Source organism: Mastacembelus armatus, chromosome 20, assembly GCF_900324485.2.
Source record: "Mastacembelus armatus chromosome 20, fMasArm1.2, whole genome shotgun sequence".
Classification (NCBI taxonomy): Eukaryota; Metazoa; Chordata; class Actinopteri; order Synbranchiformes; family Mastacembelidae; genus Mastacembelus; species Mastacembelus armatus.
In genome coordinates, this window is record NC_046652.1 from 6,538,777 (window position 1) to 6,565,229 (window position 26,453).

Sequence of the window (26,453 nt, forward strand, 5' to 3'; positions counted from 1 at the left end):
AATCAACAGGCTGCAGTCCAGACCAAACCACCATGCAGTTTGCCTTCAGCACGTTCTCCCCCCTAGAGTTTGGTTAACAACTATGACAATTATTACTCCTACCTACAACCTGGCAATGTCATGTGAGTTTTTGTGAAAACAAATTGAACAGGAGACTCAAAGGATTTGTTTCGTGTGCATAGACCCAAGAAGGCTGAGTGGCTATAAAATGCAATAAGATCTTGATCAAACATGCACAATGTGTCTGAAAGCACCTTACAGGAAGAATTGCAATGGAAAATCATTAGTATCATTTAACTTGCCCTCACAGGTTATAGTTAGTACTTATTTTCTCTGGTTGTAGTCTTGAGACGGAGAACTCTGAGCAGTGGGGAAAAAAAATGTTGCTCTCCACTTGGCTGGTGTTAATGGGTTCAAGCTACTCAGAAAAAACAGACCTCTGTAATCCTCCGTGGATACAGCCGTGTCAATAAAACTCTGTGCCATTTAATACCTCTCTTTGTAACAATGAAATACTGCTGAGATACACAGCCAAATGACAAACCTTAAAAGGCCTTTTTATTTTCAGTTGAGGCAGCATTTCATTTCTTTTTACAAGTCAGCTGAATTGGAATTTGCATCAAATAAACAAACACAGAAGGACAGTGTATGGATCTCTTTGTTTGTGTTCAAAGGGATATTACTGTGCAAAAGTCTCTTTTCTATAGATACTTTAACTCTAAGACCAGAATAGTAAGTAGAACTGTTTTTGAAATGTGAAGCACAGCAATGCCCTTTTATATTAAACATACCTTCTGATACAGTAATTAAGCTTATGCTATTTCTTCCATTTATCATTCTGCATATTCAGCATGTCGTGGACATTTGACTGAGAAATATGGATTTATGATTCTGTTATTTGCAGTGACTTATGTTTTATTTGTTCTTGGATAGTATACAGTCACACAGAAACATATTATTTATTCTTTTTTTTCTTGCTACAACAGTATAATGTTTTCAGTATGACTAAATGAACTACAGAAGGGTTAGGGTAGAGAAACTGTTCACAATAAGACTTCAGTAAAAAGAAAGACACGTTTCCTGGAAAGCATTTATAAATGTGACGTGAACCCAAGTCTTTTTCCTTTTCATTTCCTTTGCAGTGCCTTTTCTCCACATAACACTGTACTGCACACCTCCTGTTCTCAGCTTAAGCTCTACTTTTAGGCAAGCAGAGAAACCTTAAATTTTATTAGAGGTGTTGTATGGGAATATTTCTGTGGCTGTAAGCCAAGGCCACCAAATATAATCAATGTTAATGACGTACAGTAAAATATGTGCTCCCTCTGTTGATCTCAAATACTGTGTGGCTTGGTGGATTGTTCACTTTCAAACAAGTGTTTCTCATTATGCCGAGTATTGTGCTTGGCAGGGAAGCCACTGAAACCCTGCCAATGCAAAATCTGCTTTCCAGTGCCTGCTTAGAATACCATATATAGTTTCACCTGTTATCCTGGTCAATTCTCAGAGATAATCCACATGGTCAGCATGTTTGTTAAGTTTTGTTATGCCTGATATGCTATTAAAAAAAAGTGCTTCAAGTATATGTAGTTAATTTATTTTAATGATGTTTTCAAGATGTACTTTTATTGTTGTTTTTTATTGTTCAGGTTCAGAGTATGCTAATGCTCCCAGCTTCTTGGTTTGTCCCCAGTGACCTTGATGTTTGGTCGACTGCACTGTAAGTACTTTGCACTGCACTGGATCATAAAGAGGTGTGTATTAAACAACCAAATTCTGAAATGAATCAATTAATGACCTAATAAGGACATCAACCACTATAGCATCAAAATGGTATTCATATTTCACAGCATTAAAATGCCAGGGAAAGACAAAATGTTATGTATATATTATGAGCAAGTCAATTTGAGTGTTATCACATTATTCAATAGTCATTGTCACTTGTTATCACTGCCATAATTATGGTTCATGAGCAATCTCCTGAGCTCCCCAGGGGTTTATAGAGGAGAAGCAGTTTAGTGGAGCTGCAACCATACAGGGTGTCTCAGCTGATTCTTATTGTTTCAGTTCCCAACCTGGGTTTCATTTGCTGCCTTGATCTTGAATTTCAAAATTTCTACAATGATTTAAATGTGTTCACTGGCTAATTGAAGAAGACAGAAAGCAAAAGCATTCCAACAAAAAATAACATTTTCCAGAGTAAGCAAATGAGTAATAGAGCAGTGAGTTTGTGTGCATGTTTGGCTGTAATGACTGGCTGGACTGCACTGATCTCTGATTGAGGAGGATTGATCAACCAGTCATTTTTGCTATATTTGTGACCATCTTGCATATTCAGCAACAGAGTATCATATTGGCTTCACTGGACTTAAGTACAGCACTTACAATTACACTAGTCTAGATTTCATTTTTTTCCTCCACTAAATGCTAATACAGCCTCTTTCTAAGGAATGAAAACCAAAACAGCATGTGGTTTCACTACAATTCAATTGTCAGAAGGAACTTCACCAACACTGATTACTGCAGATGTCTAACATTTTGCAAACCATAACGAATACTATTTTGGTACTGAACCTCTTTGCATGAAAATATTATCATGTGACCATAACTGGGCATGTATTCATTTATATTGTTAGTAGTGTGTTAGATTGAATTTTGAATTTGCCTAGAAACCTCATTTAGATCTTGGTTTATCAGTTTATAAAGCAATACTCTTTTAGAAAGATTGTTTAATGACAATTAAATGAGGTCCCTGGTTATCTTATAGGAAGTTGGACCATATTGCTGATGACCAATTCACTTTGGTTATTCTACTGTGACTGTCTTTAGGCATTTTTCCTGGCCTCCCTTAGTGTTGCAGATGATGGGTGCTTTATAAAACCTTTTCTGCATAGGTCAAACCATATTTCCTAAAGGGGTCAGGGGAGGGGAGGATATCCAGTCTATAACCCCAGTGTCCTACCCCCATAGAGGCTTTGTTCATTGTGACTCGAACAGCCAGTGGAGCGCCCTTCACTGACCTCTGGAATAAGACCGAAGATACATTAGAGCAACAGTGAAATTAATCATCAAGCTGATGCAGTTAGACTGATCACAAGTGACTGAAATTATACAGTAGTTCCTTAATGGGCCAAAATTTAACACCACCTGTCAACTCTCTACACTTTCCATGCAGAAAGAGAAGAGCTTAAAAAGTTGGAAAAATAATTTGTCCCATCATCTCAGATCTGTGCTGAGATCACTGTGGTTAATTTTCATGGCAACCCATCATACACAGAAAATTCATTAACACAATAAAAACCCAATGGCATATTTGACTTGGCCACATCTGCCCAATGGAACAGAGATTTATAATGCTGCAGGTCCGCTCCGAACGGCATTGGGTATCATCTCTCCTGTGCAGTACTGTTTATGTTGGCCAAGTTTAAATATTTGAGGAGCACATGTGGGGATGAATAGTGGCACAGGATTTCATCATAAAGCTGTGAAGAGCGACCCAACGGGGGGTCATTTTAACACTAGTGTCAACATCTTGACATCCCATCTCTGTCTACTCAGCAAATAGCGTATCGCAGACACTCTGAAAGGTGACGGCTGCTTTCTGGAAAGGTCCAGTGGTTTTCTGAGAACATTTTTGATGGTGCCAACATACTCTGGACATCCCTCATTAATTCTGAGTAGTTGTCCAAAGTAACCATCAAGGGGGAAAATAACAGGGACATACGGGAGAGGTCCGATACAAGACCAATACTCGCTGGACAGTAGTTACAAAACTGCTATTCATCCTAGTAGTTCATCTTGCCATGTCATTCCCATATCTGCTGTGTCATTATGTAATGCCACTGTAGACGCTAGGATCAAATGGAGCTCATCATCTTTTCCATTTGTCATGACCAGTGAGAGGGCAAGAAGTTTGGACTAGTATTGGTTTTGCAGATGCGATGGAAAATATTAGATGACACATCATTAAAACAGTGTTCCTCTTTGCTGAATACTTCATTGTTCCTCTGGCCTTTATCACAAATTCCCTTCTGTTCATGACATCCCTTACAATATAATATCTTTCCCCAAATTTGCTTCTAGTCATGCAGATCATTGCCTCTGATTGCAATGAGCATCTGTGGACGTTTCCATGCTCTCCCCGCCTCAGTCGCCAAGGCAACAACTGCATCAAGTGTGATTTGCTATTAGCTTGTACTGCGTGGGTTTTTGTTTACCCTACCTACCTGTCTGTGGGCATTCAACACAACTCACACATCATCATCCCACTGTCCACCTGCCCCACTCCCTGTGAGTTTCAATCAATACTATTATAATAGTATTTACAGTGGTTTTCATATTATTATCAAACACATATGATTGTATTTCACTTTTCAGTATTGTAATAGACCCAGTTTGAGATCCTGGCATTGTACAAGGCAACCTTTTTAAAATACCAAATCATGTCCCTTTAATCAGCTCTGTCCTTCATCCTCCACTTCTCACTTCTGTCGCCAAGCATCTGATTTCCAGCCATTGCTCCCAACCAACCATACACCCTCTACCACAAGCCTCCATCACTCTACACTTTCCATTTATTTGTCTGTCTGTGTGTATGCATGTCTGCTGGGGGTTTCCATGCATTTCTGCCTTTCCCAAAATGGACACCTGGACTATCTCACCGCTGACCTCTGGAAAAAGTAAGAGAAGAGCTGTGTTCATAAGAAAGAGGAGTTAAGGGGAGAGAGGGAGACTAAAAGAAATAAAGTCAGTGATGGCTTGAGACACAGCTGATTTTGTTTATTTAAATGACTGCAAAGAGACTGCGTACAGCTCTGTGTTAGTGGTCTGACCTGTCGCCAGTCACCATCTATAACGTACACCAGTGGGGTAGACGCTCTAAATAGGAATACAAATAATCTGCCAGTTGGACTACAAATTATAGTACAACAGAAGCTTTAGTACTGTGATGACTCAACACTAATGCCACATCATCAAAGACGCCAACCACTGTGTGGTGTCTGACGTTTTACAGAGTAGCATTCATTGCAGGGCGTTTGACTCTGCTTAGGACTAAATTCTTTACTTAACCTACTATGCTTGCCCTTGGAGGCTCCAGATGAGGTGTTTGTTTTAAATGAATCAGATAAACATTTTGTAATTTTTTGATTTGGGGTGTGCAGAGAATTTTTTTACACAGTAATTTAATCTATTTGGGTGTGCACCCAGTGTAACAACAGTAATGCCTGTAAGAAGAGACAAATGGGGGCGCCATTATCCCAATTTGTATGATTTTCACCCCTGACTGATTGCAGGCTTTTGCATTCAAACATGGCTATTCAGGATGATTATAAATGTGTTCAGACAAAGTACTACAGCAAAATGTAAACACAACTATAAACTTCTTCATTGAGAAGATAATGAATCTGTAATACCTACTACTATACCTTGAAATACTCCACAACATAATCTATAATAAAGGCAAACCTAACAAATTATTTTAATAACCTGGCCTCAGAAACCTTGGCAGAGGTGTTTTCTAAGTCCCTAACTGATCTTAATCCTGGTCATTGCAATTTGTAGATGTCCCAATTCCAACATTTATAAACCTTGTTTTGGCAAGTGAATTCATATGATTGATAGTTCAGGTTCAATGAGAAAACTGAAATGTTTCTTTAAAACATTCTCATAGATATGGATTTTGTAGAATTGGTAAAGTCTGTGATCCGCATATTAATAAAATCCAAGGAACTGAGCATTTATTATAAATATTGGAATCATGTCCTTTAAATGTCATTATTCATTTATCAAACCTGCTAGCAGCTCCTATAAACACTTGATCCAGTGTTTAGACTAATTCATATTTTGTTCTATATGCTTGGCCAATGTGTTGCAGACTGTTTAATTATACAGTAACATGTTGACAGCGTCCTCCTATTTGACATGATTTTGACTGTGGAACAAAGAAAGAAATCAATGTTGTTTTGCAGTTTGAGTGCAGAGAATTTGTCCAATTACAGCAAGTAACAGCAAGATGTCAGGACCAATTATCTGAACAAGACTTAAATCTGTCCAGCTGCAACAAGAAGTTTATTTTGTCAGCTGGTTGGCTTGATTTTGGATGCAAATGTCACTCTAATACAGTATATAGCAATCCACACAAAAATTCATTTCTCTAAGAGACTGTGAATTATGAGGTGGATGGTATTCTCATTTGTCATTATTTTCTGGAGATAAATGTTTTAGGAAATACTGCCCTCTAGTGGGGAAAACATGTATTTTCACTTCTCTAATAACATTCATAGAGCAGAAAAATGTATTCTCAATCTTTCACAGTATTTCAGAAGTAGTATTTTTTTCTGTAATGATAAACTGTATAGTGTCAATGATAAGTATTTCTCTTGGTCATCTATTACAAATCAAATTATCTTTTGTCTTGTCTTTTCATATGGTTTAATACATATTAGTCTCACATTAGCCTATTGTATCACTCAAAGTTTCTTTCTATAGTGGTTCTGCAGTGGAGTCCTAATGGTTCTTGCTAATAGTCTTCAGACAGGTATATGCTGAAAAATGGCAGGTGTATGAAACTGTAAATTAGTCCGATTTGGTTTGTAATGTGGCTCAGAAACACTTGAAGTGAAGGTCACTAACTTTATAATACAGTAAAATGTATGCATTTAAACTTCATTCAGGACGTTTCAGCTCACCTGTAGCAACAATGATGTCATTTGTGTTGCTGTTTACAAGGGAGTGATTTTCCAGAATTTACACATTAGTATGAGCTTATGGTTCTTTGACAGCTCGGCTCACATGTGGCTTTAACACGTGTGAGGCACTTCTTTGACAGCTGCACTCTTCTGGCCTCTGGACACTGGAAACAAAGGCCAGGCTTTGTTGAATGAACTAGCATCTGCCTGTTTTATGTGCGCTCACATGAGGAGTGTAAATCAAAGCTGACCACATGTCAAATGTAGGGGTTGGCTTGAACTACCAGACATGGCAAATATATTACTGTAGATTGCTTTGCATCACTCTCTAGATAATCTGGTTGGTTGTCCTTACATGTTTTCCTATAGAACCCTAATATATGTAAAACCTTTATGACATGCTGTGTATTAAACAATGCTGATGTGAATTTTTAATGTTATTCTCAATTTGAATGATTTGATTGACAGAAAACACTGGAGATTGTTTTGGAGCCAGTTTAATCTCATACAGATGTTGCATATGATGATCTAGTGTTGATGTAAATGAGACAGGAAAAACATTCATTCAGCATTCGTTATTACAAGGAGTACATTTCCAGCAGTTAGTCAGCATTCATACAGCGAAACACAAGTGCAGTGTGATGACAGGGAAATCGTACAGAGCCAAATTTGTCAGCTGCAGACACAGGTTTTGAGGTACAGTATGTTTACTGTTGGGCAGATGAGTTTGTTAAATGCTGGTAGACCCAGTTACAGAAAGCAGGCTATTGGTGTACTTTCTAACAAGCAAATTATGGGCAACAAAACAATACATGAACAAGCACATTTAAGGCTGAACATATAATGATCATTTAATAATGATTCAAGTAAACATGTCGGCAATGACCATACTGGTGCGTAAATCAAATATGTGTTAAATTAGCACTGGCATTTTAATTTGTGACTTTTTTCTTCTCTTCTCCTCTAAAGTACAGTACGAAAATTATTTTGTACTGGTTTATATTTGTGTCAGAGGTATGCTGCATGTCACGCAGCCGAATTTCAGTTTTTGAAACCCCACACTTTTTTAGCAACAATGATGTTATACAATGATGTTGACTTTTTTTTAATTTTTTTTTTATCAGACACGTTGTACAGTTAGGTGCTTTTATATGGACCCTAAATCCAAATTGCATAAATAAAATATTAAATCTTTTCAACCCTTAGTCAACTCTTGATTTATAGAGCTACAGAAACACAGTATATGTGATATGTAGCAAGTGAAAAACATTTAAAAACACTAGGTCAGTCCTTTGGCATGTAATACAGCAGAAATTAATGTCTATTTCAGTTATATATTATTAATGTCTATTGACTGATCATATAGCCTAATTCTATGTATTATAAGCCAATTTAAATTTGTGTTTTGATGTAGGTAACATTTCTCTTTTTCTTTGTATTAACCTCCTACCACCACCCTAATTCAGTCTCAAATCAATTCAACCTCCCTCAGCTGAAGGCAGTAAGCCTCTTCTTCATGTAAAGGAAAGCGAGGTATGTTGCTCCTCCCAGAACGCCTATCAACAGTGTGGTACCAACAATAACCGGTGCGTTCTTCTTGGCCACGCGAAATGCCACAGGAAGGACAGCCGAGATCAGGATGTTGTTGACATGGCCCAAAACTCTTCTGAAGGCCGGGCGCTCCACCACACGCTCATAGTATGTTTCCAGGTTGACACGGTTACCATTGCCCCAGTAGCGACGGGAGAGACCAAGGAACTTGAGGCGGTGTAAGGTCACTGCCAGAGAAACATCGGCCATGCTGAAGAACTCACCACACAGCCAGGACTGACTGCCTTCTTCTACAGGTGAAAAGGGACGGAGACACAAAGTATGTAACAAGGTAAGATAATCAAAATAAGAAACAGTCACATTCCAACTTATACTGCCATCGTGGTTTGTGTTTCAGGCATAGAAATCTAACTGATTTGTTTATTGTGTGTCTGTTAATTGCACCATGGTTGCTAAGAGATAGAAAGTTGTGGTTACCTGGTGTTTCTTCCACCCTCCTCTGTAGCTCTGTCTCTACCTGGTCCATCACACTCTCCAGTTCATCCAGAAGCTTCTTCAGGTACTTCATGTTGTCATGGTCAAACAACTTAGACTGCAGAAAAATTATAATCAATATTTTATAGTAGTTCACATTTTCTTCTGTTGTAGACACAAAATCATACAAAGGTGAAGTGCCAGCCATGTAACAGAAAAGTAAGTTAACTACAGTATGTTATATTATGTTTGAAATCCATATAGTGGATGAATTTATAAGTTAATATGTTTTAAAACTGTGATTTACTGTATTAAAGCTGAAATATTAGTTGACCTATGTTATTATTTCCCAACGTGATTGGATTTAACAGCTGGATCATTTAACTGTGTGTTTATCAAAATGGACACTTTGATAAGAGTCAGTGCTAAAACTCACCACTTTGACTATTTCACCAGATAACTAAGACCTGATGTAGCTACATATAGCTTTTGTTTCTTAGTTATTGATCTGTGGCAAATAGGAACTTACTGTATTTTGGTTTTGTATGGGTGGTCTTAGAACATCAATGTATTGTAAATCAGAAAAGCAACATCTTTGCATGCTTGGCCTTCTGCTCACTGGAATAACTTACTTTCAAGCGCCTCTGTTTTGCTAAATAAGCATCTTTAAGCTCTGGGTTCTGGTCTGCCAGTTTTTTCAGCTCGGTCTGTGTGTTTCCAATCTGTGCTGTCACACAGAAATGTAAAAGAACATTAGACATGGTGAGGCACACTGGTTTTAAGCATTGCAGCATTGCAACATCACTGCCAAAATTTATATATATACCTAATATATACTTTTTCATATTTCCTAGAACCTTTGGAGGAAATTACTCTCTTTTTTTGTGTCAGCACTGCAGTAGCTGAGATCTATAATAGTTCCTAAAATGCTGTTTTGAGCAACTTTTTTAGCTCCTAAAACGGAGTTTGTACTTTTCAGTACAATAGAAAACCACCATGTGTAATCAGTGTTTATGGTGATTTATCAAACACTAACTTAAACCAATGCAGCCCTGTCAACCAACATTTTTAAAAGTTATTTTAATATTGTAACAGTTTTCACATGGAAAAAAAATTCAGAAATGGCAAATGGACGGACGCTGACACTGATGTCCAAGCTGCCTATGTAAAAAAGGGGGAACCACTAGCAATATGAAAACATTTATATCTGAGTACACTGTTTATGTACAGGCCCTAAGTACACAAGAGTCATATATTACAACTGAAATGCATCTGTCTTACTTTGTATGCATGTGGCAGCATATGCTGGTATGTGAGAGTCCACTGTGATCTCAGGATGGAGTATGCAGCCATGAGTGTAAGCATCCATTTGTAGGGAGTCCAGCAGCTCTCTGTAGTGTTGTACTCTGTGATAGTATGTACTGCCCTCTTCAGGGACCAGCCTTGGAGTGCCTTCTGGAGATAAGCAAGTCATGAAAATTAACTTTATTCACTTTGTTTCTTTCTAAATGTTCTCCATTTAAATACAATAGAAAGAAATTAGAAATCCTGGTAAAATAACCCATGTTTTATACAGTGTAAGCTCACCTAATACAGACTAGGCGACTAATGTTAGAAAAGGACATGCTTTTTATTTTTCATTTTTACAGGAGGTATTTAAACTTGTAAGTTTTCATTAGCTTAAGTTCCATACTTACCAGATTGTCTTCCTTTTTAGGATGGCAAGATGAGAGCCTTAAAACAAAGCTAGGATGGATCAGTAAAAACTAACAGACAATGAAAAATTAAAGAGAATGATTGAAACCAACAACTGCACAATACACAAATGAAAACAAAACAAAAAAAGTACATGAATTTTAAAACCAAAATCTCAACAAAAATACTGGAAGAAAAAAAATGATATAAGAAAAGAAGTACAAAACTCTGTCTGACCATTTAACAATGACACACACAACAGGCTTTAATTGGTCTCACCATCATTGAAGTTCTGCTCCAGGTAGTCCATGATCTGTGTTGGGTCGCATATGATGTTGTCATTGTGGATTAGGACTGGCACCTCACCAGCAGGATTCAGATGCATGAACCAGGGCTCATTGTGTTCACTGAGTGGTAGGCTCACATCATACTCCTCACAGCGCAAGCCTTTCTCTGCTATGGCCAGACGCACCTGAATAAGAACAATCATCACTGTCAACATTAGTGTAGATATCTCAATGTTAGTACCTTGTAGACCTGTAACACACCAATATTTCATTGGAGCAGCTTTGGCTTTGATTTGATTTGAAAAACATATACAACATCACTACATTTAATTCCAACCAGAGTTGCATTAACCTTTGGCCAATATCCTGTATTGATAATAAAACACTCCATAAAATGACTTTAATTGGGCTTAAGGTCTGGTGGCCAATTTATAAGTGACAAGGATTCCTCATTCCCTGAGAACCCCTCTTTCACAGTTAGACACAGATGAATATTGGCATTGTCATCCTGGAATATGCCTTGCCATCACGAAAAACAAAATCCATTGATGGGATAACCTGCTCAGCCAGTACATTCAGGTCATCAACTCACTTCATTTTCACTGCTGCACATTGTTGTTGACCCTCAACCTGACCAAGTCACCAGCCTCACATTATAACACTGCCTCCAGTGGCTTGTGCAGTGGGCGCTAAGCATGATGGGTGATGCTTTGTTTTCTTACTGAGATGACCAGATTGCTCTGCAATATGGCGACTCTGGATTCATCAGACCAATGCCCCAAAGTCCATTATTCCAAATCTTGATGTGCCCTAGATAACTGAAGCCTTTTTCACTAAACCTCCCTAAAAAGTTGTTTTTAAGGCCCCACAGCTGTTTAGTCCCAGTCTTGGGAATTCCTCTCACAGTGTTCATGTAGAAAGGATTTTCCTTTCACCACTAACCTCTGATTTCTACTGTTAATGTTCTGTGATGAAGTTTCACTAAATGTTTTACGTGATCTTGAGTCATTGTTATTCAAGATGTTTTGCAGTCACATTTCTTCTGCAAAGCTGAACTGTCACCTTTATCCTTCCAGGGTTTCATATTGCACTGGACCTTTCTTAACACAATTCATTCACATACATTTCCAAAGCATTTCCAACTAAATAATTAGAAAGCCTCTTCAAACAGTCTGAACAGTTTACACACAAATATAATAGCCTTATAACAAGATAAATACTTTTTGTTAAGGACTCAACCCCCCCAACATTTGACCCACTGATAACCATCAACAAACTGATTGACTAGATTATCTTAAATTTAAACCACATTTGCAGCTACACTAAATTTCTCATTGTAACAATTTCTTTAATAATATTCACACTGTAAATATTAAATCAAGTAACTAAATCTGGTGTTTTATTCTTGGGATATAAAATGGTTTTAAAATGCTGCTTGGAATCAGTAATGGACTTGATGATAGTAATTTGTCAAACCAAACGGTACATACACATTAGAAAGAGAAGATTAATATTAGGTTAGAGGCATGTTGACACCATATTTAATCTTATAATTAATCTTTGTTTTGGGGGAGTAATATCCTAATGTTTCTGCAGTTGAGGTCAGATACAAATGTACTTCTGCAATAGTCTGTATAGTATAAATTGTATGGTTGCTGATATTTGTTGAAGAGAAACAGATTTCAGTAACACAACCAACAGTAGGGTCTAGTGTTAACAAACGTGTTTAAAAAGCCACAGCTTGGTAAGTGTAACATGTAGATTTAAAGAGATATCAAAACACAGCAAAGAGCTGTGCACTAAACTGTAGTGAGGACACATGGGACACTTGTCTTCTGTCAGAATATTAATGTATTGTAGGTCAGTGTGTTTTCGTTTCATTAAGACCAAGGACTGTGCTATGAAGCCACTGATGGGGAGCTGTCCATTAGACCCGGGTGCTGAAACGTGATGACACTCACCTTCTGAGAACTAAAAGACTGAGTCCAGTGATAAAGCTTCAGTTTGGATCCGCTTTGCTTCGCGACGGTACCACACTGCTGCTGTACGTCTTTTTCTATGACAGCAGATTTCTCTTCTTGGGATTCACAGCTGTTTTCAGACGCCATTTTCCCTATTTTATGGGACAAGTGAAGGCAGCGCAGCGTGGCAGGAGAAAGAAATACTCCCCCTATAGGCTTGGAGTGTAACTTAAATACTTCTGTTCATTTTGATGAACAGATTTTGAACAAAACACATTCATTTTGCAAATCTATAGCTATTGTCTCCTATAGTCTAATTGACTCTTAGTGTAAACCTACACACATTTCCTTATTCCTGTTCTCTGTCTTCTTCTTTCTCCTTATTGTCGTTCCTGTCGGTGATTCTTTCTAAAATAGTAGGACTCAAATTCATCTGATCTCAAACAAAGAAGCTCAACGTTAAAACTCTAATTACACATTACACTTTTACTCCACAGTCCTACTCTCTACTATACACTCTACATTGCTGAGGTCTGCAATAAGTGCGTTTGTACGACAGATGTCGCTATTATCTGTTTCTTGCGAAAAAGATCCTGCACAGTTTCGTCAGAATCGTCGATATTAACAGTCACATAAGGTGATGAAATCTCTTGCTAATGAAACCAGGTGAACTGAAGCAGCTTTATTTTTCCATACATGCTGACTTGAAAGTCTTATAGCCTGTGGATCAGTGCGGAGTCACATACATACAAAGTGTTAGTTGTCAGGAATAGCTCGAATATAAAAGCTCATATACAGTCACACACTGTTGGATACAGCGGACATATGGTCTGTACAGGTGGATTAATGTTACACTGACAGCAGTAACATCAGTGACAACATGTATCATCTTTAAACCCTAACAGAGTAATAAACATGACAACCTCAGACACACATTACAGTACAGTACAGTATTACTGATCACAGGGAGCCATATTTCTGTGGCTGTGGGGTCGGGGCATGTTGTCTGAGGTGAGGCAACGTCTTTTAAAAGTTTTTCGAGTTTTGTCGTGGGTTGGGGGTGTCCAGGTCCTTCACTGAGCGTGTGAGGGAGAGGGGGCGGTCCCTGTGGCGTGACGTTGCTATTGGCCCGGTGTCTGTCTTCAGTGGGGACTCAATGCCTGCCTCTCTCCCTCTGTGATCAGTGGGTGAGAGGGGGGAGAGAGCGACAAACAACGGGGAGTCCGGCGTGCGCCTCTGGTAAATGATGTCCAGCATTCATACTTAGACTTGCCATTGCGCATGCCTTTTGTATTCAATGTCAGTGTCAGACCCGTCGCTCCATCCAAACTCCAAGCCGGGCCCGTCGATATCAGTGGGCGGGCGCAGCTTGTTATTGATTATTATAACCTAATAACATGGTAAACTGCTTTCTAACACCAGTCGTCGTAGCCTTCGGCCTGTTACAGTGTCAAACGCTTTTATATCAGTGCTGCTTCATGAGCAACAGAGGTTTTTGTTGTTTTTATATAAAAGCTGCTATTTAATAATGATTTTAAAATGTGAAGAAAGTAGATGGATGTATACTGTGTCTGTGAGATGGACGGGTCCAGACATCAGTTTGGGCGGGCACGGCCCCCCGAGGCCCGCCCATAAGGACCAGTCCACTATTCTGACCGTGCTGTTTTTTTCTTCCTCTAGTCATCATCCTGTTGGCTCATCCTCTCACCGCGTCCTGGATCTCCCAGCCTCGGTCCTGGAGACGCCAGAGTCTGCAGCAGCGCACGGTCTGCTTTATTTCCAGCATTTATCTGAATGACGGGCGGCAGGTTTGACTTCGACGACGGTGGCACTTATTGTGGTGGGTGGGAGGATGGCAAAGCCCACGGACATGGCATCTGCACCGGACCCAAGGGCCAGGGCGAATACGCCGGGTCCTGGTCGCACGGCTTTGAGATAGTAGGGGTGTACACCTGGCCCAGCGGGAATACCTACAAGGGCTACTGGTCCCAGGGGAAGCGGCATGGGCTCGGTGTGGAGAATAAAGGGAAGTGGATCTATCGCGGGGAGTGGAGTCACGGCTTTAAGGGTCGGTACGGCATCCGGCAAAGCCACAACACACCTGCTAGATACGACGGCACCTGGAGCAACGGACTGCAGGATGGATATGGGATCGAAACCTACGGTGATGGCGGTAAGAACCTCTGTCTTATAAACGTGCTCCAGTGTTTGTTTAACGCGTGTGTCGCTTTAACATCTGGGACTTATGATGTGTTATGTAGCCGCTCACATTCAAAGTCAGGGACGCTATTAGAAATACATCAGTGCGTGAATCTGATGTGACTTGAAGCTGAGATCGCTCGGTACGCACACTCTGGTCACGTGGTCAGACCCCCCCCCCTCCAAAAAAAAAAAAACAACCCCACAGCGTATATTCCTTATGATGTTAACTTGTGGGACATTACCAGCTCAGTTGCACCATGTCCGCTTTTAGAAGAGGTTTATAAATCAGAGCACATCTGTTTGGAGCCTGTAGCCAGACTATCACCTTACTCTCTGTCATTTTCACATTTGATCCTCCACTGTAAAAAAAAACACCTCTTGCTAATTCAATGTGTTGTGAAAATGCTGTTTGTAGTATCAACTCTGCCGTTCTGCTAGTGTCAAGACACTAACACCTGTTTCTGAATGTAGTGAACATGTCAGTCCATGGTGGGTTTCATTAACTAAACTGTTAATACCTTTATCAGTGCGGAACATAGTCACATGTTGGACTTCTCATCTATGTTTTCAGCCAAGTTAAGTCACAAACAAGACACACTCTTGAACTTACTGAAAGTGAGGGCAGTGCAAGACCTCACACAGAGATTTGACCTCACTCATTGGTAGCATGTTCACACATTGAGTTTGTCTAGAGCCCTATATGTGATCGGAAAAACAAGATACCAGGGTCCCTAAAAGCCTAAGTTCCTGCAAGCGATTCAGTATAGACTCATTTTATATTTTCTGGCTTTAAAACATGCAAGTCATTGGTGACTTCTGAGCATCATCTCCATTAACAAAGGCCTTATGGTGCAGAATAAATACCTTACATATGGTTACAGAGGGCCAAGCTTAGGATATCAGCTGATCCCTGAGGATCTACTGAACATCTGGCTGTCTGACCCTGTAACATCCTGATAACTTGATCTGCAGGGTCACCCAATTGAACTGCCACACAGAGCCAGCCTGTTAATCTCACTCTGTTTATCCATCTAAATTCCTCCCCAGGCTAGTATATCATTTTCTCTTAGGATCTGACCATTACAGCATATTTTATTGTATTGCTTATTGAGATTCAAGCAGTGGATTACCAAGCTAATAAGGATCAGGATTGCAATATGATGCTCTGAAGAAGCTACAGTAGGCCAGCACTTGCTCACTGGGCTCAGCAGCACCAAATTGAATTAATGAAGTATTCAGTTCATTATGTGACTCACAGCAATTCCCTGTCATCAGAGACAAATGGATAGTGGTGAATCTGCCTACTGTCAGTAGGGGAGTTAGTGTCTGTCTGAAAATAGGCTCTAGTTGAGTGATTCACATTCAACCCAAGTGATCCTCGGTATTAGTACCTTAATGAAATCTCTGTGATTGAGTTAGTTATGCTCACAGTCCCAGATCTGATGGGAAAGAGATAAAACATTTCATTAGCTGACATACTTAGCACCCCTACAGCTAGGCTCCTACATGTTCCCATATGTAATTCTGGACTTGGTGAGAATACCTAGCCGACGAAGTGCAATGAGGAAAACTTTTGTGATCACAATTAGAAGGAAAATCACCTAAAAGTTTTAAAAACCATGTTGAGCTATCGAGACATGCATATGTACAAATAATCACACTTCCTTTAAGGATATACACCTACAAGCTAGTTCTAAGATAGTTTGTAAAAAGTCCCATGCTGTTGATATTTTATAGGCTCATCTAGCATTGCAACTGATTTAGATAAAACGGCAGCACCAAAAGTCTTACCCATCCAGGCGGGGCTCTCACCAGAGCGATCAGCCAATCAGTTCTACACACAGTCTTCCCTCTGGGTTTACCTGCTTTCTCCACATTTTGTAATTATACCCAAGAATTTGCATTGAGTCCTTTAAGTACTCTGATAATTGTTTAATGATCAATTTTACCAACATTCATAACCTCTGTACATGTTTTCAGATATTATTAGAGTTGAAAGATGAGACCGACTGAACTAGGGTAACATATACCCTGACCATTTATGGTGATTCTAAACATGTTTACGCCGCCACTTACTGCTTATTTCTGTTCGCTGAATGTGTATCACTTCTGGTCCAATTTATTCAGCAGGTTATATGTTGCCTACAGTGCAACGTGAGTGACAGATATTTTGGTTGTGTAACTTTTTAGAGTTTAAAAGGTGCAGTAGATCATTGTTCAGGGTCCATGTGCCTATTGATCACGAGTCTGTGTGTTGGAACACAAACTTGACAATAAACGTGAAAAAAAAATCCAAAGCCTTGATGTTTTCAATCCTCTGTCTTTAATAAGTAATTTGTTTCATCTCTTTACACCCTTTTTATTTATTATTATTATTCATGTAAAGTTTTGACTTTCCAACATACATCTTCTGAGTGTTAATCTGTTTTTTTGTTGACCTGTTTTTAGGAATTGTCTTTGTTTTTGCACTTGCTTATTTATCTCTTTATAATACTGGATTTAAGTGCCTCAGCCTATAGCTTGTTTATTACAGTATAATCTGGCCGCTGTGGACCCAGCAAATCTTAGTAGTGTCCAGCAGGAGCTGGTGGTGCAAGTCGTTGCCATTTAACACCACAAGCAACAGCTGGCAGCACTAGTATGTCCAGCGGTGATGTCCAGCTGGGCTTGTCCAAGGTGGAGCACAGACACCTCACAGGCGCTGTAAGGAATGGCTCTCTCCAGTTTTTGCCCCTGCTGCTGAGGATAGTTCCAGGAGCTACAGCTTTTGCACCCCTAACACCAGGTGCAGATCCCTGGCTGCATTCACCAGAGTGTAATTCCAGAGACCCCAGAACCTGCCCAGTATTCTTCATCCCGTTTTGATTCTTGTTTGAGCTCCAGCCTGTCTCCTGTCCAGCAGAACACTCCAAGGTGCCATACATAATTTCCCTGCTTCCCAGCCAGGCTGTTTTCTGGGGCACGGCGAATGAGACTGCCAATTGCGAGCCTGTGCTTCTGCTCAACTATTTGCCAAGGAGCTCCGGAGAGTTTTCTTGCTGGCCGCCTCACTGAAGGAAGCATCACAGGGCTTGTTTAACATGTCACACATTCCAGAGTGTAATGGACAATGCAAATAGATTCTGCACTGCCACTGCTTATGTACTTTGGTTACTCTCAACTTGCCCCTGCGGTGAAGTGCTGCCACATACAAGGGAATATCTGAAGGCAGAGCAAACATTTTGTACAGTAGTATTTAATATGGGCAAATGGATGGGGACTGGAGAGCCAAACACTGAAAACATCCACTCCCTCTCACCCAGTGCAGCACATCCAGTTAATTGTCTCCAGCCAACCATTGAACCTAGTGATGTTCATTAAGACTGAAACTTCATGAACATCAAATAAGTGAGCCTTGGGTGACCATCTGCTTCAAAAAATTATCAAACTTATATACAAGATTCTTTCAGGTAATCATCATGACCTCCCCAGATTTCACCATATTTACCCTCCTGATTTCTCTAATTCTAGGTTGTCCCTGGCTGAGCTTATAACTTTCACAACTGGTGCATTGGTGCCATTTTGGGTTGGAATGCTTGTCTCTCTGTTTAATGATTGCTGTCACCACTCTCCTGGAATTTGACCCAGTGGAAATCTTTCCAGCCTTAATTAGGGTTCCACCAGAATATTTGGATTTGAGCGTTTAAAAACAAAACAAAAACATAACTGCTTCTCTATAAAATGATTGCTCTCCTCCTAGGCACAGTAGCATATAAAGCATGTCGTCTGTCAGAGTTCATCTTCTTTAACCTCCTGTATTCACCTTGTTGGTGCTCGAAAGTGAAGTGGTGGGTTGTGTTGAATACTCTGGCCTGGAGTCTCTTTTGTAATGAACTGACTGATGTTCTGAAACACAAGCACAAACATATCCAGCACATCTGAGCTCTCTTCCAGCACCTTCTAGAAAAGCAGAAACTTCCTCTCTATACCCTCCATTGCCACTTTGGTATTCATCATTCATGAGGGCTGAGTTTCAATCAACTCAGACAAGGTTAAAAGGTTACCGGACTGGCCCACACCAGACTCACAAAGACAGCAGCTCTCCTACTGCCCTGGAACTCCTAACATTAACTGGATACCTTATTTTGACAGTGCAAGACACCAAAAGAGCCTGAGTCTTTTGACAACATCCTGTCAGCAGCATGCGTAGCATGAGCCCCAGCTGGAACATCAAAAAAGGAGTCCTGGGTGCTTTGTGGTGCCTGCCAGGTCCCAGCCAAAGCCTGGACAATTTTCTGTTTATGCAAGACAAGCTGACACTCAGCTGGTCTGTCATCCAAAGTTGACTCTAAGGCAGAGCAGAGGCTCTGGCTGCCATCCCTGGCCAGAGATGTTAGGACTTTTGTAATGGCCTGTCCCATCTGTGCAAAACACAAGCACTTTCACCAATCTCCAGCAGGGCTGCTACAACCACTATCAACACCTTGTTCCCCTTTGTCATATTTGTCAGTAGATGTGGTCACAGATCTTCCCACCTCTGAGAGCCAAACTCAGTGTGGACAGATGGTGTACTTCATTGTTCCAGCTGTGCAGTGAACCAATGGATCATGTATTGGACCGCTGTCCTAAGTTTGATCTCAAGTCTTTGAAGATAATTCTGCCTGCTGTTGGGAGCCCAGTCAACCTGTCTTCTGGTTTCCACCCTCAGACTACTGAGCAAAGAGAACATCAAAACCAAGTGCTCGAAACATCCTTGCAGTGTGTGTGCTGCCACAATCCTTCTATCTGGTCTAGATATATACCCACGACTCCCTGTCAACCACTGGCAAGAGACACTCAAGTGGTATATGGGTACTAGCCATCTTTCTTCCCAGCACAGGAAGGGTAAGTCAGTGTTCTATCAGCACAGGCACTGGTCTGGCATTGCTAATGTTTGTGGGCAAGAGCCAAGAGTGCTCCCGTCAATTCATCTCAATGATACAGCGTAAGTGTTGAAAGGTGATCCTCTCCAGCTCCAGCATATGTCCAGGGACAAAGGGCGTTGTTCTTCTGTAGGGATTTATCACTTCAAAGCATTTGTAAAATAAAAATCCATGCACCCTAACTAATTGGTCCTTTACACATGTCCAAAGTAAATAATTTAGTGTAATTAAGAATCCTGCTACCAAGGCCTTTCTGCATCCATCCCACCTTTCATCTGTCCAAGTTCAAGTGAGTCAAGGAGAGTGTTAATATCCCATGTCTGCATTAATTTGTTGTCAGTTTTATCCCATTTGTTGCTGAGTCACTTTCATGTTTGGACCTTGCCAATACCTTGTCTACCCCCTTATTACGGATTATTTGAGTTATGAACCTGTGGACTGGACTTTTGATTATAGTCTTGGAATTTGGATCTGAACTCTCCCATTCTCTCACTTACTACTCTCCTGGTAACAAGTGTTTTTTGCACTCTGTTTCACCACTCTCGTTTATCCATCTGTTGCTCTAGAGATACAAGCAGACTTGCAGTACATTTGCTTCTTAAAGTCACTGTGAGACCACTTCTGAGTGTGCTTTTATCATGCCAGCAAATGTTAAATGAAACGGAACTGCTGAGTAATAAAATGTTCTCTTAACCACCTTGAGTGTGTAAAAATAAAACATACTGTGTAAAAGGTAAGGCCAGAGATCTTCTTTTGGAGAAAATGCTATTCGTACCGGTTGACTCAGTTATAGTTTTAAATGCTTGCGACCTTATTTTCTTTCATGCTATCAGTCCTATATCTGATAAATACGTTATCTTCAACTCAGAGACTATAAGGGGCAATAATACATTTTTAATTTCATATATTGAAACACTGTAAAATAACCAGTGCTTTCAGATGTATGCACTACTACTGTGGCTCATTGACCCATGTCTACATGTTCCTCAGGTACCTATCAAGGCCAGTGGATGGGTGGGATGCGGCATGGCTATGGCGTGCGTCAGAGTGTTCCCTATGGCATGGCTGCTGTTATCCGCTCTCCTCTTCGTACATCCCTGGCTTCTCTGCGCTCTGAGCAGAGCAATGGAACTGTGCTCCAGGACCTCTCCTCCCCTGCAGACACTCCAACTGGAAGCCGTGGTGGCTTCGTCCTTAATTTTCACTCAGACAGTGAAGTCATCACTGGAAAGAAGAAGGGCCTGTTCAGCCGGGGTTCACTCTTTGGCAGCCTCCGACAGTTGCGCAAGTCTGACTCTCGAACCTCAATCTCAAGCAAGCGCAGTTCTGCACGCAGTGATGCCACCATGAGCCGTATTAGCTCCAGTGATGCCAACTCTACCATATCCATCGGCGATGGTGAGCTGCCTGATGAGGACCCGCCTTTGGAGGACCATGTAGACGCCACCACGACTGAGACCTACATGGGTGAATGGAAGAATGATAAGCGCAATGGATTTGGTGTTTCAGAGAGATCGAATGGGATGAAGTATGAGGGAGAATGGCTTAACAACAAGCGCCATGGTTATGGGTGCACTGTTTTCCCAGATGCCACCAGAGAAGAAGGGAAGTACAAAAATAATGTACTGGTGCGTGGAATAAGGAAGCAGTTGATTCCTCTTAAGAACCCCAAAACCAGAGAGAAGGTGGACCGGGCTGTGGAAGGAGCACAGAGAGCTGCAGCCATTGCCAGGAGTAAAGTGGAAATTGCAGCTTCCAGGTACTGTTTTTATGTGTTGATTTGTGCTTCTGTATGTGCATGTGGGAGTACACTGTGCAAAAAACAAACTAAACATCCTCACACAGTTTATTTTCAACACTGTCGAGCAAGAGCTGTGGCCTGTTTGAGAAATATCTTATTGTCTGTTTGAAGGTTTACTCTTGTGTAAGTGTGTAAGAGTATCATGACAACAGCTCGGACCATTATACATCAACAACAGTCAAGGCTTTTGTGTAGCCACTGTGATCATCCCTGGAAAAGGTTCTGTTTCTATTCTCTGCCCATATCTTTCATTCCCAGGGAGAGGGGACAGGCATCTTGTGTGTGTGTATGTGTGTTTATAGCTGATCGAGAGAGGATTTGGGTGTCTGTGAGTTCATGTGCGTGAGTAGTATAGCCATACCTGCTCCTATGCCAAGTGCATCTCATGCGCCCAGTAACGATACCTACGCTTCCTGCCAAATATTGCTCTGATGTGGTATCTACTTTTTAACAGGTGGATGAGATGTGACCTTTTCACTTAAAGCCTCCCTCCTACTGGGACTCAGTTCAGCATCGCTTTGACATCCTCTGGTTTCATTGCATCAGGAAATTAGTAGACGGAAGACTGTTAGGATGTGTACCAGCTGTGAAAAGGGCTCAATGTAATCAAACGTTTTAAAAAGGTTTTCATGATTTTGCATATAAAAGCACATAATACGGCATTTATAAAACTTAGAAGTATAGATGTTGTTTATTGCATTTTACTCTCATGCATACACTAAACACAAAGAAAATGCACACTCAAACCCACACATAAACCAGCTGGGTCTAAAACTAATATCCCATCACATATTTAAAGAAATGTAAGAACTATAATTTTACTTAATCCACTTGTTGAGGGAAACATTACAATTCATCCTGTGAGAGATATGCATGTGGAGAAAATGGAAACCAAAGTGATTGACTGAATATTTTGATTGTTTTTGACTTAACAAGTTGGTACTTTGTGCTCCTTGTTTTACATTACTTTACTTCTTCCTTTATAACAATAAGTGTCATTTTAAAAAAATTGTAGGCTAAATGATAAATTACAGACAATAATATAAAACACTGAATATAATGAAAAACAGTATGTTTGGAAGTAGCTCTGAACCGACCAATACAGCCACAGCAGACTATGATACATGAAATGGATGAAATCCACCTTATGTAATCTGTATATGAGGCGGATTTAACACAGTTAATATTAAAATGTCTATTATACTGTTTGTTCCACAGATGAGACACATGATATGTGTGTATATAAATGGATAATTTGCGAAAAGGAAAAGCCATCTGCTATCCTTCTTGGCTGCACATTAAAGTGGCAGTTTACAGCAGAAGGGAACACACGACCTAATGCATAACACTAAAGCAACAACAGTTAAAGGATTTGAGCAGATACTATGTGTTTATGGTAGCAAACAAGGCACCCTGTTCTGTAACAACTGATCAAATTACTGGCTGGTATGTGTCACTCCATCATGTGTCGCTGAAAATCCTAAAACCATCTTATGAAACCAATATGTTTTTCTTTTTTTCATTTTTTGAGAGTATTTGTGTTATAAATGCAGAAATGCAGACTGTGGTGGCTGTAAGCAGGTTATGTAAGTCTCATTATACAGTGCACGGTAAAAGATGCACTCATATCGATCCAGTTCTAGTCGCATGACTCTGTCTTTGAATGTGGAGTGTACCCAGTGGATCTGCAGGAAATGAGGGGAGGGGCACCAAGCTAGTGGAAGAGACAGAGAAAGTAAAAGAGCCAGGGGATTGGATAAGATGGGGTATACAGCAGGTTTTCTTTGCAAGAGGCTACTGAGATGATGCAATAAGAGCTGAATAAAAAAGACTATACGAAGGAGCCATCCCATCATCCTCTGGGGTGGAGCTGAGGAGCTTCAGGCCTGTGATCAGCCAATCAATAGAAAGCTAGTGTGATACAATGAAGTGGAGTGGAATAATTTGTCCCTCATTCACAGTTATTTTATCTAACCAGAAAAGACTTCTACCACTTTCGGTATTCTCCTGTGCCTAAGTGAGTGTGTTGGGGTGTGGGTGTGTCAGAGGCCTGTGAACCGAGATAAGTGACTGGTTGTGCCATCGAAGGTTTTACCATGCCATGATGCTTCTCCCGTTAAGCCTTTTTGCCACAGAGCAGCAGTTTGGCCAGTTCAGCTGAATGTTAGTATATGGACAAGCAGGCACTTTTTAAATGCTGTGTTATGTATGCTGTACAGGTTGCTGAGCCCATTGACTCAAACCTATTATTGCTGATATTGGCTATATGAATAAAATGTAACTTGGTTTGACCAGTACATACTTTGCATAGTCTACACTAATGGCTTTTGTCAAACACTGTCAACCCCTCTGCTCTCTCATAAAAACAGGAGTGTTCAAGTACAGTGTGTGTTACTCTAAAAGGCTAAAAAGCAATGAAATTCATTAACACTTGGCTACTACTTTAAATTTCTATTGTATCACTTTTGCTTTCTCTACATAATTTTTCTGACCCTCCTTTTTTCTCAGGTCAATTGATAATGACCATTGCTCCAGTAATGCTAAGTATGCCAACAATGATGAAGGGTAAAAACATACAGTCGGCCATTCTTTGCATGAAGGGCAAGTGTGTGCTTCCACTGGAAAGCAGTGTTTGCTCTGCAGGCTCTAGTGAAAGGTTAACCAACACCTAATAAGCATGCCTGAGCTGACACATGAGCATGAGGTGACTATAGGCTGACAAGGGATTTAAAATAGTTTTATTCAGAACCCTGAACTAAATGATTCCTGGTCCTTAAAATATGTTTTGGGATCACAAATTTTATTTAATATAAATTGTTTGCGATAGGAAGTGTATGTTTGAATGTAAGAGGAAGTTGCAGAATTTCTTTTTCAGAATGTCATTATCAGTTTTTTTTTTCCCAATGTTGATTTTGTAATGTGTGCTTAGTACCAACTCTTATGAATGTTGTGCTAGTTTCAGCACAAAGGAATTTTTTCAGTTTTTTTTTTTTGATAGCTACTCTAAATAAGAGGATACAAGGAGGCATCCTTGTACTCTCTCACTCACACACACACACACACACACACACACGCTGTTAGACAAACGCTTACAGTCAGAGTGCATGCAGTGTGTATTACATTGCTAGTGTGTCAGCAATGAGTACTGACTAAATAAGGCAAGGCATCAGTTGGCTTATCAGCACCAGCCAAGAATATATAACCGTCCCACCACTGATATAGCAGCCCACCATCTCACTCACACTATCATCACTCCCAAATGTGTGTGTTTGTGTGTGTGTAGGTGTGTTTGTGTTTGTGTTTGTGTGTGTGTGTGTGTGTGTGTGTGTGTATGTAGGTGTGTGTGTGTGTGTGTGTGTGTGTATGTGCAATGTGCTTGTCCATATAAAGGAAAAGATTTAAAGAGAATGGGAGAACCTGTCTGTGTGTTTGCATGTAAGAGATGAGATAAGGTTGCTATCTTTTGGCAAGAGAACAGAGGAAGTGTGTGCAGTGTGTGTGCTACGTTTGTGTCCAGGGGTGTTTGTTTATCACCTGCTGTGGGATGATCTCAGCCACTGACCACCTGCCCTTTTAGGAAAGAGTTATACATCAGCCTGTGTTTCAACATGTGAACAAAATAATCCCAACACTCATCATGTAAAGTTCTACCTTGGCTGTCTCTTGATGGCACTGACTTCTGCTGCTTGAAATAGCAGCAGAGGTGCAATTGGGTGATTTTTTTTTTTTATTTCTGTCTCTACATGCCTGTATTTGATCTTGGTTCTGGTGCCACCTCTTTAGGTGTTTTTATGAAGATGTGCCATACACCTTTCATTATAAATTATATCAAATTTATCCATTTATGAGCTGGCAAAATGTATAGTAGCCATGGGCCACAAAGCATAATTTTGGAGGACATTCATCTGAATCATTAGTCTAGACTAAAGCAAACCACATATACAGAACGTTTATTAGATTTATGTCTCAAATTTATGACGATGTGAAAGTGGGAGGTAACAAAACATTTATTGCTGACAGAATAAAGTACTCAGGCACTGGCACAAAATAACCAGCTACATGCCTCATATTAGCTATATCTGTAACAATGACCAGAGTCAATTCCAGCTGGTACATATGAAAGAGCTATAAATAATGTAGCTGATGCAATGGCTCATGCGTCAAAATTTAGTCAAGTAGTTTTTGAATGACCCACAGTGCAATCAAATTACAGTCGTAAGATGTAATCGTATTCAGTATTTCACATTACCACTGAATAATATGATAGTTAGCAGCCATCAGATGAGCTGAATCTACTAAGTTATAATTAGTGCTAGGTGATTAAGTTAAAATCATTATGCCTGAGTTTTTAAGGGTGTATTCAGATTTTTATTGGTTTTTATGCAACATTCACAACATAAATATAGGAATAAATGATCTGGATATCATTCACAGTCCTATGTGTAATTACTCCCAGACACAAACAGCCTACATAATATAAATGTGTCAGAGTAGATATCTCAACAGAAAAAAGAAAGAAGAAAGAAAAACAGTATGTAGCAATTAAAAAAAATCTGTTTACTCAAAGTTGTTTCTTATGGTAAAACCTTATGTGTAGGAAGGGCAATAGATCACAGAGAAGAAATGACTCAAGCAGGGGATGCTGAGTCATATGTTGCTCTTGATAGATGTCATTTTGCTATATTTTACCTCAGTAAGCAGAAATGATATAGAAAGAAGTTGGAAAAACATACATTAGATACAAAAGATTAGATACAAATAGTGAAAGCTGAAAACCTGATTTCCTTTCCTTCGTAATACATTTCCTTCCTCTTGGAAGATGACAGGAGAAGCTAATACAAAAATTTGCCCTCAGCTGATAGTTTCAAAAACAGGAGTTTGCACTAAATGCT

The 26,453-nt window shown here is 40.0% G+C and overlaps 2 protein-coding genes and 1 long non-coding RNA gene across 5 annotated transcripts in view; 2 read left to right on the top strand and 1 right to left on the bottom strand.

Moving 5' to 3' along the window:
• Nucleotides 1-8,177: 8,177 nt before the first annotated feature.
• gdap1 (ganglioside induced differentiation associated protein 1) lies at nt 8,178-12,804 on the bottom strand. Its single transcript, XM_026292398.2, has 6 exons — nt 12,658-12,804; nt 10,689-10,881; nt 9,996-10,169; nt 9,347-9,441; nt 8,718-8,832; nt 8,178-8,530 (listed from the first exon to the last, which is right to left on the bottom strand). Exons 1-6 carry the CDS (start codon nt 12,802-12,804, stop codon nt 8,178-8,180), a joined length of 1,077 nt encoding a protein of 358 aa, XP_026148183.1.
• On the top strand, nt 8,475-8,922 carry LOC113121692 (uncharacterized). The gene is made up of 3 exons (XR_003294779.2): nt 8,475-8,571; nt 8,746-8,799; nt 8,889-8,922. It is a non-coding gene; the product is annotated as an uncharacterized LOC113121692 (long non-coding RNA).
• Nucleotides 12,805-13,749: 945 nt separating the features above from the next.
• Nucleotides 13,750-26,453, top strand: part of jph1a (junctophilin 1a) — a 29,463-nt gene continuing 16,759 nt past the window's right edge. Inside the window, exons 1-3 of one of the 3 annotated variants that reach the window (XM_026292563.1) lie at nt 13,750-13,896; nt 14,338-14,830; nt 20,751-21,519. In XM_026292563.1, the coding sequence (XP_026148348.1) occupies nt 14,452-14,830; nt 20,751-21,519 (1,148 nt within the window). In that variant the 5' untranslated portion in view covers nt 13,750-13,896; nt 14,338-14,451. Of the gene's footprint in view, nt 13,897-13,930; nt 14,058-14,337; nt 14,831-20,750; nt 21,520-26,453 lie in introns of those variants that run through there. The other 2 variants (XM_026292564.1, XM_026292565.2) reach the window with 2 other exon arrangements.